Source organism: Athene cunicularia, assembly GCF_003259725.1.
Source record: "Athene cunicularia isolate RWA chromosome 2 unlocalized genomic scaffold, athCun1 chr2_part1, whole genome shotgun sequence".
NCBI lineage: Eukaryota > Metazoa > Chordata > Aves > Strigiformes > Strigidae > Athene > Athene cunicularia.
Window position 1 is genome coordinate 13,384,147 of NW_020799095.1, and position 15,826 is coordinate 13,399,972.

The window sequence follows — 15,826 nt, forward strand, 5'->3', positions numbered from 1 at the left end:
ATCAGGATTTGCAGACAGCTGTGCTGCATGTGCCCATGTGTCCCAAGGAACCAGCATCTGTGCTTTATGAGGAGGGCAAGAGAGGGCCATGGCTACACAGTGTGCTGGCCAGCTGCTGAGGTGAGGTGGTGCTGTATCATCACCGAGCTTCTGGCTGCTCTACCAGGACCTCATCTCCGCTGCCCCCCGTTAGGCAGCTCCTGACATCTGGCCAGCATGTGCCTGCCCTGGGTGTGGGGGCCAGGCAGCCTCCCCCAGCCCCATCCTCCTGCTTTGTGCCAGGGTGGATGAGAGCAGATTGCTAAAGACGAACCAGGATTGTTTGCAGAAATACCATAGACCTTTATTAGCTAGTATTTGTTATTAATATTTTAAAATTTTTGGGATATGCCTTATTTAATCAGCAATTCTCTATTTAGTCTTAAACTAAGCAAGAACTGGAATAGAGGGAAAGTAAGAAACCCTATATATAAACCCTCATGTTGAAGTGTAGACACACTGACAAAATTCAGGCAGCTCAAAATGAGAGATGACATTTTGTCCTTAATTTGTACCAGTGGGAAAAAGGATGTGAAAGGATGTAAATTGGGCACAGAATATCAACTGGGATTTGTGTTCCCACACACATCTAAATGTTAACAATGAATTTAGTCTTTGAAGCTTTCAGTAAAAAACATCTTAAGGAAGTTAAACAAAAATCTGTGCACTGTAAAAATTTTAATTTGATAACAGTCACCAGTTTGAATTAATTATTAAATGTAACAATTTACTTCTCCATTTTAAAACATTTATTTGGGGTTGTATATATGTTCTTTTAGAAAGCTTGCTAAAGGACATGGAAATGTGGTGTATACTGGGCATCTTTAAATATATAAAGCAAAATTCCAACGCAAAGCAGTAGCTCTGGTTACACTGTAGCAATATAAGTTTCTAATACATTAAATACTGAAAAAAACCTTCAAATTTCCTTTGGGTATCAATTCAAATTCTAGATTAAATAATTTGTCAAATCTATAGTCTCTCTTTTTTTTTTTGACTAAAGGTCAAAGATAATTTTTACATTTGTAAGTAAAAAATAAACAAATAAATAACTGTTTAAAACATTTCTTTGATTCTGACTAGACCATTGTAATTTTCTCCTTTAATATTCCTTAATTTGCTCAATTATTTTCATTCCTCTTAATTTCCTTGTCCACATATAAAATTCCAGAACAGGGATGTGTAGTAAAACGTTGACTTGGTCTTATCAATAATAGTGCAAACCAAGGGTACTTAATGTTACCAGTATAACAGTTCACTTTTTAACTAGTGATAGCTGACTTAGTATGGGATACAACATTACAGCTGTTTTATTTTTTTTTAAATAAAATAATACCTTAATTTATTTGTATTCCACCGGCATGAATACATTCATTGCAAATTGCATGCACATAAAAGGGAATCCATTTGTAAACTACATAATATCTTAACAATAAATAGTATTTGATCTAATACATGATGGTAGTGCATTTCTTGTTAAAACTGCAAGCTTTTACCAAAATGAAAACAAACTCTTATTCTCCTTATAAATATTTTAAATATTTTTTAAGTACATTTCATAACAAGTATATAAAAATAGTATTTTTAGATAAATTAAGAGGTTTCATTTACATGACAAACAACGTGCAACAACTAACCACTCTCTACCAGCTCTATTTGATTGATTGTCTAGATGACATGCAGGGATAATTGTCCCTTTGCCTTCACAGAACTGACAAACAGATCAGCAGGACCCACGGTCACCTGAAGCAAACAGTGCCATAGACATTGTTTGGGAACAACAGTCAGACACCCAGGGAAAACCTCTGCTTCGATGAACAAAAGCCACCCAAGATAGTTCTTTTGTCCTAGACTTCCAGCTGCTCTGACCCTCAGGGTCTTTGGACTATCACAAAAGTCTGCCAAACAGACCAGTAAGTTATATTTGTATATAAAATGCTTTTCAACATGCTTCTAGAATCTAGAATTTATTTTTTTTTTCCTATAGTATGAACTGGCAGTACCTTTTCTTACTTTCTATAAATCTGAATTTTCATGTTTGTAAGTCTCTACGATTGCCAGAGAAAAGGTCAAATAAATCAGTCATGCAGTACTCTCTAAATTTAAAACTGGCAGCTGTGGAACATGCTTCGAGTACTGCTTCACTGTTTCTCATACTGCTTCACTGTTTCTCATTATACGTCTATGGCTTGGTAATCTTTATCTTTAACATCCCTTGTGCTTGTCACAATGTCTACTGGGGAATCTGGGGTCTGTGCAGAAACTATTCCGGCTGTTCCTTCCAGGTCCCACGATCCCGGCAGGTTCTCAAGGCTTAGTGAGCTGATTGCTCCTTGGCTAAAGCTACCTTCCTCAGATCTGCTGGGGAGCACGAGGTGTAATGATGTCTCTGATGAAGAGCATACTGAAGAAGAAAGAGTTGCTGAAATAGACTGAAGAGGAGTCAAGGTAGTGTCTGAATGGGAAGAGGTGCATCTTATAAATTGCAAATTGTCTTTCTGAATTACCTGATACTGGGAGGGGGAATTGTGAAGGCCTGGTGTATAATAAAATTCACCGTCCATAGAATTTTGAAGGTTGGGTTCAGTTCTTTGGGGACTGCTGCCTACAGAGGACAGATCTGTATTCCAAATGTCACATAGTGTGTTGCCACGGGAAAGTTGTGCTTTGGTGCAAGTAAAGTTCCCAGCTTGCATGTGCGTGCAAGGTTGATGTGTAGTCCAAGCCATTCGAGACTGCAGACTTTCCAGGGTGGGACTTCGAGATATGCCGTGCACAGCACAGAACCCTGGAGGCTTCTGGGATGTGAGCAGGTTTTCCAGAAGGTGCATCATGTTCTTCATATTCTTACTTAATTGAGAGACTTCTTGAGTTAAAGTTGTCACCTGTTATGGTAGGGCAAAACATCACAGTATTTATTTATGCAGTTAGGCCTGAAATACACACATACATAACTTTTTTCCTTGTAACAATATCAGCTTTGATCTGTGGTACAGTGTCTTTATTTTAAAGAAATACGCTACTAATAGATGTGTGGGAAATAGTCCATCCATCTACCTTACCACGCTACATGCTACACTTCCTGTGGCATATTGGAATAATTAAAGCGACTCAATTAAAATGTATGATGGAAACACTGTGGGCATAATTCACCTGATTTGAAATGATACTCTGTATGTAAGGAATGGCCTTAAAGTCAGAACTGAGATGATTTCCAGTGGCAATGTGACATCAGTAGCTTCTTGATCAATCATTAAATATTTCAATGCACAAACCTTTTTTATTAACCAATTTTATACTCATGAATGATACAAAACTGAGGTCTTGTGAAGTCTTGTTCAGAAATACACATGGGCCATCTTCATAATAAAATAAAAGAAACGATACCCAAAGTTGTCAGATGCAAGTAATATATGGAAAATCTGGTGAACTACTTAAAAAAAAAAGAAAAAAGAAAAAAAGAAAAGAAACTGGAAACTCTCAAATTCACTTTCTACCTCTAAAAATTTAAACAGAATAAAGCCTATGAAACAGTTTGCTTCCATGTAGTTATGTTTACATTTGAAAAGTGTTCCATATAACACTGAGACAGTAATCCATAGCATAGATTACTCTGATATGTATGCAAAAGAATGAATTATATTTTGTATTAGACCTTTTTTTTTTAAAAAAAAACCCCACTGATAGCATCCACGTAATTACATGAATTACATGAAGTCTTTAATGTCCCCAAAACTGCTGGTTTGGGTGAGAGTTAGATTAACAAATTCTGAATTTATGTCATAAAGTAAATTGATATATGAACATTAACAGGGATGTTCTTTAGGACATTATAAGGATGTGCTGAGAAATCAAAAGCTTAACTCAAACACAGAAGTGACCCACTCACCATTACAAATGTGTTTGTCTTTTTCCTTTCTTAAGGAAAAGTTTGTAGGAAGTTCAAATCAGTCAATTATTTTTAATAAATATAAATTAACCTATCAAGAGTTAGAAATGAATTTTGTCTCTGTGGTAGCTAATCAATCTATTTTAGGTCAAACCACTGTCGTTACTGTTAAAATAGAGCTTGTCATACTGACACTGATGAAAATACTCTGTTGAAAAAAGACATGACTGCACATTTATCTTCAGAACGATAAACCACCTGTCAAAAAGAAAAAAGGCTAATTCAGGGGGTCTTTCTTTGCCCTGAAGTAAATACAGTGTGTATTAGGTGCCCTATACAGATTAGTTTTCATGTAATCAGAAATAGAAATACAATTTTCATTTTTCTGACAGGATGGTTCCAAAGAATTCTGATGGAAAGATATTTCAGGATGAGTTTGACTGCGTTACTACAGGCACAATAATTTTAAAGAAATCCTGGGTTAGAAGGAAGCTCCAATACAGCTCCTACATCTATTAGTTTGTCTCTGAGCTAAGAGTTCAAACCCATCATATTGTTTAATAGTTTTGTAATGATCACACTGGATTCCCTGGAGGGAAAATGCTTAAAGGGAGGAGCTCTTGGGTGGAACATTACAGGATCTCTCTCTGTCTCTGCACCTCTTTCTCTGCCTTGTTACCTAGTTAAGTTATGCTAGATAGAAAATAACCATGAAATCTTCTGCCAGCTGAGATTAAACTTCAAATGCCTGATAGGTCACTTGAACTTCAGTTAATGTAAGGGATTAAAATATGTTAGAAAAGTGGTCTGTGAACAGGCTTCCCATGGTGTCAGAGCAGCCAGAGAAGGTTCTTGGTACTGTCAGAGTGTAAGGAAACACACTGTGAGATTTCTGGACAAATCAACCATGCAAGAGATTCTGTGCTCCTTTGGGAACTTGGAGATGGCATTGCAAAACCTCCAAAAGCTTCTTTGGGAAGAAAGGGGAAGGACAACCAAACCCATGGCTACCTAGATTCAGCGGCATCAGTTCTTTTTAGGATCATCACTGGCCCCTTCTAACAGATAAAGCAACTTTGTTTTCTGTGCCTAGCTTCCCAACTTGCATCCATTTTACAGGGCTTTCTGCAGTCGAGCAGAAAGGAAGACATGCTACCTTATGATTATGCACCTTTACCCAAACTATGAATGCTGTATGAAAATACCTGCAACTTTAAACTATCTTGCTTGGTTTGGTCCATGTTTTTCTCTTCTATTTTTGGTTACTTAAAGGCTTTTTAAAAGTTTAATTATTTTTAACATGTTTCTTTTGACAGTTAATTGAGACAATACAGCAAAAATCAATCCCAGCACCAGTACTTGCGGCAGTCCTGAGTTTCTGTTCATTACAACTTGCTCTATTGCCCAGATACTATTTTTGATATAGCAGCTAGTTTTTAGAGTGCTATCTTCTCATAAGCTTGCTCTCACACAGTCATAGGAATTGACCTGATAAACCAGCTTTTGATGTATGCTTTAATAGTTTCCAGTAGTATGCTAGTTTAAGATCCAAAGTGATTATGCCAAACTTCATTGAGCACTATTTAGTGAGACAGATTTGGACCAATACTGCTTGACACATAGGCAAAGCAAATATGTAATTCTCTGGATAATATTAAACCTTTTCTGGATTTTAGAAACTGTTAGTCTTACTGGATTAAACATCCAATACCTGTACTACTAATTACCATCTATCTCTATATGATTTTATACTTACATAGTATAATATTACTGTTATTATTGATACTATACTGTTTATGGTGTCCTTTTTACACCCTGCAGAGATTCTGGAGCAGATGAAAATAAGCAGGTGTAACAGGGAACAATTTTATCAATAATGCTGACAATTTAATAGCGCTCCAGAAGGTGCAAAAGAACAAAGATTAAAAGCAAAAGAAATTCTGAGTCTATGAAACAGAAATTAAAAGCAGTGCAGTTTCCTCCTGAGTGAAAAGACTAATTCCTTGTGTGCTGGTAAGGCTATTCTCTTTTCAGTTCAGTGATTACCACCAGGCAATACAAATAATTGTACAAATGGTTCCCACTGTGCTAGGCAGACAGCTTTAAAATAATCTGTTAGATCTCAAATATAATTGAAATGCTGCCTTAACAGTTTCTAGGATTTGGAAAAGACACTGCAATATCTTCTGATGTAGAAACTGGGATTTATACAGATTTAGGTTGAATTAGCAAGAGGTATTTGGTACTAAGGCTGGTCAAAAGCAATGCTCTGGTACCTTTTTAGCAGACCTGTTAGAAAGAAATATTTCAAAACAGAGGTTAAAAAAACAGATTTTTTTTTTTAACACATGGACACTTCCTGGTGCCCTGACCAATATAAATTTTAGTAGTTGTATTTTGCATTTTCAAATTACTTCAGCAGTTTCAGTAGGAAGAGTATTTTTCTTTACTACCAGTATTAAACTGTTTTGCAGTTTGAATACTTTGTTCCATGTAGTTAAGTATGAATGGGGTGATTGTATTTAAATCTTTCTATAAATGGGATGAGAAGCTCTATATAAGGTAAGATGATGATTGCGGTTGTTGCTTTGTTTAAATAGTATTGGCTAAACAGTTTGTCTATTATATATTCCAGCATTTAAATTTTTTAATGTTATATTTTCTACTAGAATACCTATCTGCAATAAGCGTCTTTTTTTTTTTTTTTCCGATTAGAAGCCTAATTCATTGGTATTTTTTTCTCTCTGTGGTTTGCTCCCTTTTGCAATTCAAACTTCACCCGGACATCTTCCTACTATGACTCTTTCTGAACTCCCAAAAGTGAAGAAGAAAATTTGCTTCTTGAGAAATGGAAGTTGTATTTTGGCAATGTGGGGAAGCTGCCTGGCTTGCATTGTATAAGGCTGCTTCTCTATTCCCTTTCTTGGTGTTTCATTGGTTCTTCTATTCTGGTTCTTCATAAAGTCAGGAAGACTTTCAGCCAGAATGAGTTGTCTTTCAAGGCTCAGATTAACTAACTGCATTGTTGACTCAATGAATGAAACAAGAACTGAGCTGAGACAGACTTTTTCCTGATCATCTATCAACATCTCTGTGACCACTGGTGGTATGGTGGCAAACATTTCTGATTTAATGGCACTTTAGGAATTAAGCTAGTTGCAAGAGAAAACAAAAAAAAAACCCACACCCAAAACAAAACAAAACAAAAAAAACCCCCAAACCCAACACCCAGTATAGCTAATCTGAGTTCAGATTAAGTGTATAGTATTTGTGCAATGATGTGATGGTTCACTTTCAGTGTAATCAGAAATCTGGAAGACTGTGAAATTGGCTTTATCATGTAGAATAAAATTTGCTGGTTTCTCTGTTGTCTCATGAGCCAGCTCTTGGGTAGTCCCAGGGCAATCAGTCTGTCTGAGTAAATTAGGATGCTAAGATTATTGCTGTTGCTATCAAACAAGTAAAGACAGAACAGAAAAATATAAAGGACTAGGTAATTTAAGTGTATTTAAGTCAACAGGACTCACATGAAATTCAGTCTAGAAAAGGGTTGCAAAACTGCAGTTCTAATAATTTGTGGCTCTTCATTGTTGGATGTGGATGCTGCCTTCAGGTTGCATAGAACCAGGACAGTGTCAGCATGACGGTGGCAATAAGAAAACCAGGTTTGGAAATTACTGCTTCAAGAGTTTCAGAAAGTATTAGGGACAAACTCTGACTGTCTAGCTACTGACTGATATCAAATGGAGGATCATGGAAATCCCAGGTGGCTGGGAGAAGAGAAGCTGTTAATGTGTACTGTTGAAAGAAAGCCTGAGGTTGTATATATGATACTGGGCAAAAATATTAAGTAAACAATTTCTATAAGCATCTAAAGGAATAGTTAAAAGGGAACAGGCAACATACATTTCTCAAGAATAAACCATGGCAAAACAATGTAATTCTCTTCTTTAACTGAAAAGCTGGTAATAGATAAGAAAACTGTAGATGTAATATGTATCTTGTCCAGAGACTTCTCAGATGTTACTGTCCATGTGACATTCTTCTAAACCAACTAAGAAATATGACCAAGATGTAATCACCACATGTTGGATTCATACATGATTGGAATGATTTATGATCTATGTTTTGCTGTCATCCATGGACATTTCAAGCCATTCTTTTTAGCAGCCTATCCTGATCTGTTTTCATTTAATATTTATTTTTAATGGCTAAATAGAATTCATGTTCACTTTTAAATATCAGTAATATGAAATTCAAAAAGGATAAATGCTTAACATTACATTTCAAAAGAAAATGTCAGAGACATGAATATAAGCATAATCTCCCTGTGCAGAATATTATAGAAAAATATCTGTGGAATTTTGCTGAATCACACTTTGCAGTCATTGATCGTACTCCCAGGATATATCAACATCATTTTTTATTGGACAAGGAAGAGGGTTCTCATCACCAGTAACTACTTATGCTCGTGCAGCTTGATATCATGTACTTTGTCGGTGACTTAAAAGATCTAACTAAAGACAATCCAAAAGAAAATGCTACCAATGAAGAGTTTTAGAATATGTGATGAGCAAAGAAAGAAGGAATTTTGTTTATTGAGATCTGCTGGAACAGTATGGTGGTTTTAGAAGAAGAATGGCAATCAGCTTTTTCTTATATCTTCTAGGCATAAGATAAAAAGCAGTGAATTTGCATACCAACAGAGGTTTACATTTAGATGTTGAAAAATAGATCTATTCAGTACAGGAAGGTTTTGAAATGCCTATTAGAGAGTTAACGGGATAATTGTCATCTGTCAGTAGTAACTATGACACTTTGGGAATAAAGCTAGTTGCAAAAGTAGTAACATATTTTTATTCAAATCTGAAGTCAGCTTTTGATGCCCAGTTGACTTTTACACTACACTTGGCTTTCTCTCTTGATTATTTTCTTTGTCTCAGGTGCTTTTCCACCAAGGAAGAGTGCAAGAGAGACACACAGCGCGTAGGATCTATGCTATGTGTGTGTTGTATGTCCTGCTTCAAAAAGAAATTAACCTAAGCTTTAGAGCATCAGCTATTTCTGTTACCTACATCTGCCAATGGCTATTAAGCTAACATTAAAAGAAAGAAGAAATTAACTGGAAAGACTACACTACAATCACCAAAGTGCCAGAGAGGGACACAAAACAACAAGGTAGGAGAATGTCAGTGCTAAAAGGAGAAGATATTTTTACAAATCTCAGTAGAAAATAAAATGTGTTTACTGGGTGTTTGTGGTTTAGAAAGCTTTTATTTCTTAGCACAAGTAATACTAGGCTGTATGTCTTGATGTTTATGCTAAAATTAAATAGATAAAATCCAAAATGGATACATTAGTTGTTATTAGTTTTCATCATCAATAAATGTCATTAGTTCATTTTTGGCCACATTTTTCTTGATTAAAAGATGTTTTCCAAAGTGAATTGTTGGGATAGCCTTGCTGCAAAATAATTTCTCTCATATGATAATATTGTTATGATCTTGTTACAAAGAACATGTTTTTAATTACTCTAAGTCAGGGGTGTTCTTTGTATGAGTTCTCAAGCTGCAAACTGAATTTAAACAGTACATCCCCCATGTAAAACTGAAGGCCTGATTAAATTTACCAAATTTTCTTCACTGGCACTGATTATAAAATGACTGTTTCCATCGTGTGCATACATTTTTAGTATTAAGAAATATGTTTTGCCTTTAAAAAGAATGCTTTTTTTCTTGACCTGAGGAGAATGAGATTGATTTTTGGCAGCAGGATGTGAAATATGTTTTCAAATAATCTATTTATAAAATTTCTTTAGGTGATTTGGAAAATAAACATATTTATTTAGGATAGTTCCTTTTGTTAGGTAAATGTCCCTGTAAATGCATTTTCTCTGTTCTGAATAAATGCCAAATGCTTAGAGTATTTTAAGCACTTGAATCTAAAAAAACCTAAAATTAAAAATAGCTGAATTTCCACTAAGTGCTCCAACATGCAGCTAAATAGAAGGCAATTTTCTCGTATGAAACCTGACCCTATTCATATTTTCTCATGTTTGTTTGTTTTTCAGTTGAATGGTAGAAATGTGAGCACTCTGTTCATTGTACTGGTTTAGTACTGTAAAAGTGGGGTCTACTGATGTGATAAAGTATGAAATCAGACACCAGATTCTGAAGCTGAAGGAGGCCGCACTGGAGCTGTGTCACATATGGGAAAAACAGGAGACTTGATAAAGAAATCTGAGTTTGTCTGCATGTACTGCGTGAGACGTCCTGTGTATTTTAGCATGAAATCCTGTACCTGTGTATTTGGATGGAGAATATGTACAAATTATGGGAGAAAAAATACGACTAAAATTTGGGTATTTTCTTATTTTTAACTGGTCTATGTTTTAAATAATACAGATTTGGGGTTTGCATGCTGAATCAAAGTAGAAGTATTTCCATGCTTTTTTCATACAATTGCATTCAAATGATAGCTAAAAGCCTAGTAGGATATAGACAATGGGACAGTGATAGGCATGTGCTTTAATCTAGACTTATGTCCATCTGTATATCTCAGAAAGTCTGCTTAGTGGTTTCCTATTTTACTTCTGGGCTCCTTAGTAGTTACATGTGATTGCACCAGACAAACGGTGCCTCTGAAAAAATGGTGAATGTTTAGATGCACTCACCTGATCAGTCTTTGCAGAAAAATGCATTGGGTTGTACAGATCTCTGCAAAGGAAGGATGCGTGCTTGTAGACCTATTCCTAAATTCTCACTCTGTCTAATTAGGAGCAGGTCTTTGAATCAAGCTTCCTCCAGCTCAGAAACTGTGTCATGCTGTTGGGTATTCAGTCACTTAGTCTTGAAACGGTTTCTTAAATAATTGCATTTAGCAGGAGCAAGAACCAGAACCTTAACTCTCTTGCCTGTCACATACTGAAGTATAGTGAAAGTCATGCCTTTATTATTCAGTGATTATTTAGACTAAGTCAATGGGCAAATAGGTAGGAGATTAAGTTGTCCTATTCCACTCCACCTTGCAATACTGAACATAAGAGGAATTCCCTTTTATCAGCTTGCATCTCATTCAGGCTCAAAATGAGAAGTGACGTTAGGTGAGTGAATGAAGAAGTTGGGTAACTGACTGAGCAGCCAAGCCATGGAGCTATACAATAGGAATTTGGGTTGCATTCAAGTTTCTCTTGCATTGCCTAACAAACTGGTAGTGCTAACTTTGGAGCCTACCCTCCTTAGAAGAAGTGTGTGCATCCATTATTCCTGAAGTTAATATGTAACAAACTGAGAAGTGTAATCAAGGCTCTGTCTTCTGTTAATCCCATTCTTAGGGAAATGAACTTTCCTTTGGATTATGTAGTAAATGTCATATGCCTAAAATACTGCCAAGAGCTCCACTGGATATCTAAGCTGGGTATAGCTTATTTTGTAGTTTTATCTCTGGGGAAACTCTTTTTTGCTTTGCTTTTCTTTGCTAACAACAGACTGTATTGAATGTTTGAATGGGAAGATGCATGTCTTTGTTCCTCCAATAAACAGCTGAAATGTTTTTAAACTAACTAGTAAACGTTGTAACATGATTGCCTTTCATGAAATCACTTATTTTTGCATTTGTTGATTGACTTCTGATCTCCACTGGAAAATGTATTAATGATAGTGTTTGCTGCTGTTGGCTGCTTATGACCTGTTTTCTCATATTTTCTTTTCCAGGAGGAGGCTGCATGTCTTAATAGAGAAGATCATTTCTAATTATGCTGGTATTTTAACTACTGCTAGAAGTCTGCTGCAGCATCAGTCATAATCTTCCATTAATGGTCATCATCAAATGATGGAATGATGAAAGCACTGGGGTCTACAAGTGTTGTTCAGTACTTAATGTAACAACAAAATCCCCAAGGAACAGCTATTATATTTCACCAAGGTTACTCACAGGCTTATTTGGGTAAGTGCCAAGTCGGTGCTGTCAGTTCAGAAACTCCAGATGGAGCATGTTTGATACATGTAGAATATGCAATTAAGAAGCTTCTATAGTTGTGCAGTTTTTCAACATAAATTTTGATCCATGGGAGGACTTGGAGGATACCCATCTGTCTCTGGGATTTGAGCCTGGAATGTTAACTATGAAATCTAAATCTACACCAGTTTAGTATTGCTCCTCATGATTTTTTATTTTTTTTTAATGTCCCAGTCCAATATTTGTCACTATTGTGTGCCCATGCATTGTTGCATTGAGTTGAGAATTCTTATATATAAAAATGTTTCTATGTTTAAAACGTGTGGTTAGAATGCAGAATATTGTTTTCTTTGCTAGGGGATTTAGAAAACAAAATATGAGCTTGGAAAGTAGAGAAGAATACTTCGAAGTACTGCAAGGCACCAGCTACAATCTTCATCTTAAACATGACTACACTAACGTAGATGTACTCTATGTAGTGTACTCTATACAGCATGGAGTAAATTAATCTTAGATATACTTCAAAGTTGAATATAAATGTTCCTTTAGGTTCCTTGACTAAGTCTGATGTGTTTCCCAGAGTGTAGGATTTTCTGTAGTCATTATAGTGTAGCATCATGTAGCTCTGTAATCTCCTATAAATTCTATGAGGTACTGTAATCAGAGAAAGGTAGTTTTCTCTGATGTGACTAAACAATATGTACAACTATTTTCAGACTTTCTTCAACATTATCACGTTATTGTATCTTCTGGTTGCATTATTATTAATGTCATTTTATCACTAACCAGGCTAGATGTAAGTCAATTCAGGTGTTACCAAAAGATGACTGAACCTACCAAAACCTTATTTGGCTTTCAGTTTTAGCACTTAGCACTCTGTGTTGGTGCAGGCCCCAGTCAGTTATGCAGCGTGAAAACAAATTCTGTTTCACACACCCAAGACTCCAGAAGTTGGCGGTACTCTAAATTTCTAGAGATTCTCTTCCTATTACTTACAGGACTCCTAATATCTACTCAACAGACAGAGACTTCTTTTTGTCTGATAACCTAATGGTTGACTTGTTTAATCAAGTGGTTAAAACCGCTCATTCCCAGGAGAGACTGCAGAAGTCTTGGGAGATAAGCACCTCTTATTTCAAGTGAAGTCTCACAGGTAGCATACTATGTGGAAAAAATAGATGGATCCCTCCTCCTCAATTTGAAATGAGAGTGAGCCATATTCAGAACAGTGAAAACTTTGTCTCTGGATTTTGGATTCTGTTTCCCTGTGTGGAAACTTTACTTCATGTGGTCATATTCCCTTTTTTATGTTAGTGTGAGCAAGCAAGTTGCATGACATTTTGTTCAGGTAGTGTTAGTAGGGAAAAATGAAGATTGTACATGGAAGGAAATGACCTTCATTGTGGTGTTGGTTTTGTTTGTTTGTTTGTTTGTTTTCTTCTTTTGTTTAACATACTGCCCTGCTCCAAGAGTTATTTATTGTTTTTCACTAGAGAAGCAATGATAAGTCCAGAACTACCACAGTTCAAATGTTTGGTTAATCCACAAGATGTCTGCCTTAACACATCTGCCACCATGATATATTTTCTAATTGCCTCTTGCAGATAACCACATAATACAACTTTATATTTTAAAAATGCCTGTCCTCTTCAAAGTTAAAAGGGATGAATCAATATGACTTGTCTGTTTCAAAAATATTACATAGGAAATATAATTTTCGATAATGATAGTGTTGTCAATGAACATCTTGGAGATATCTTTGAGTTCTTTGACCAAGCCTTATGAGAAACTATAGTCAATGGGGCATGAGACTTTTGTCAGTTTGACATACAAATGAGGTGATACATTCATAGTGACTAACTAACCATGCATTCAGTCTTAGTTTAGGACATTTAAATTATCTGACCAAGTTAACCTGAGCCAGGATGAAAGAGATTTACAAGCTCAATACTTCATATATGGAAATAAAGAATAAGTAGTACACAATATAGAAGGAAAAAAACCTCAAACCTTGACATTTCTTGTAACAAAAGAGCTCAGAAAAAAAGATGTGAAACTGTGTGGTTGGACTTATTTAAATGTATCCTCATGTAGAGAACAATTGTCTCTAATCTCTTCATACAAAAGACAGATTATGCTGGGAACAGATTTTATTCTTGCAGTGTAACTGTGAAGTTAAATCTGATGCTTTCATCTTTTTAGCCAAAGTACTGCAACACTTTAGCCAGAGAACATTTCCTCTTTAGTGTCAGAATGGTAGTCGATTATAGGTTTGAATTTATTAGACGGGAATAATAGGAAGCACCACTGAACAATAATGACCCTACATTCCTCAGGTCATACTGCTTGAGCAGGCATGGATGAACTTCTGTTTCATTCTAAATAGGCATAGGTAACGTTTGATGTGAATTTGAAGATGACTGGATTTTCATTTATTTCAAGGGAACTCTCCAAAAGAATAGCATGCACCAAACCAAGAAGAATTGAAAGAAAGGGCTTGAGGAAAGAATGAGAGGAAAGAGAGAAATAGCAGAATGTACAGAAGAGGATAAATCCCAAAATCAAATACACTAACTATGCTAACCTTACTTTGTTTTTAGCTCTAGCATGACACAAACTTTTATATAGCTTTCATGTAGAAAATTAATCTGAAAAGAGTTATAAGCCTCAAATTGCCCTAAATGTAGGAATCCCATCCAGTTTTGAAAATTCATTTGTCACATATTTATCATATTCCCAAGTTTTCTGAGTTTTCTCCAGCATTCCTTGAATCAGTGTTAATATCCTCCAACACCCACAAAAGTTTGTTACCTCATCATTAAGCCTGCTGATCTGCTGTTTGGTCTCTTCTGCTTTGATAACAAGCACAGCAGCACCAATTTCGGCCTCTGAAAATAATTCAAATGCATATAAATGACAAAAGTAATTTGAAAACAGCAATGCTATTCTTGCACTTCTCCAATGCTTTAAACTTAAACTGAGTTCACACTTGGATAGAATGAAAATAAAATATTATGTTTAATGTTCAGTGCATAATGTGTAAGAAAATTGTGATGAATAAATTTTGTACTGCTCTCTTCAGTCTGAACTGAAAGGACTGAAAATGACAACCATGGTGCCAAACATATGACATGTCATCTGTTTCTAAAAATCCCAGATATAATTAAACTTCCATTATTTTTTTTTCTGTTGGGCTTTAAGAGGATCAAAATGTATCCTAATAGCATCCGTGCAAAAGGTACATAACTATGTACTTAGACTGTTTACTTGTAAAAGAGAGGATGTTTGAAACAGTCTGAATTGCACTAATTGTGTCACTTCAGCATCAGTCCACTGGTCCCTCCCCTCTGTCTCTTTATTCCTCTTTTTTTTTTTTTTTTTTCCCTTTCCACGTTGACATGCTCTGTTCCTCTGTGGTGCTGTTTTATCAACCTTTTCAGAGTGTAGGTCATTTAAGGCTTCCTAAAACCTCTTGCTATTCAAGGTTTTCACTCTTTTACTTCTAAAAATCTAGGTACTTTCATACTTCTTCACTTCTCAAAAATTGAGAGCCAAGTTTGCATATGGTTCTTTATGATTTTTTTTTTTTTTTTTTTTTTTTGTATTAGAATGTTTTTATGTTGAAATTTGCCCTTTGTGTTTAGTACCTTCCAAGCCCAAAGGTTTGGGAGCATGAGGCTCCTGGCTGATCCTACAACACTGCTAATAAAGTATAATGCATGAAAATACAGTACTCTTTGCAAGTTGTTTTATCATGACTGTCTTTTAGCAGGAAAACAAGAAATGGTCTTCAGGACCCTGCTGTATTTTTCTACAGTACCAGTTGTGGTATTGAAATGTTACTGAAAGTAGGGATACATGTTAAACACATTTATGCCATTTCTGAGAATCAAAGAAAAAAGGGGAACAAAAAGCAATTAGGAAAATTGTTTTCTCTAAAGC

At 35.7% G+C, this 15,826-nt stretch overlaps 1 protein-coding gene across 1 annotated transcript in view; it reads right to left on the reverse strand.

Moving 5' to 3' along the window:
• Window positions 1-383: 383 nt before the first annotated feature.
• Window positions 384-15,826, reverse strand: part of KCNH8 (potassium voltage-gated channel subfamily H member 8) — a 133,368-nt gene continuing 117,925 nt past the window's right edge. The window contains exons 14-15 of the mRNA XM_026842982.1: window positions 14,696-14,772; window positions 384-2,924 (exon numbers count right to left, since the gene is read on the reverse strand). Coding sequence (XP_026698783.1) covers window positions 2,214-2,924; window positions 14,696-14,772 — 788 coding nt within the window. The 3' untranslated portion in view covers window positions 384-2,213. The remainder of the gene's footprint in view (window positions 2,925-14,695; window positions 14,773-15,826) is intronic.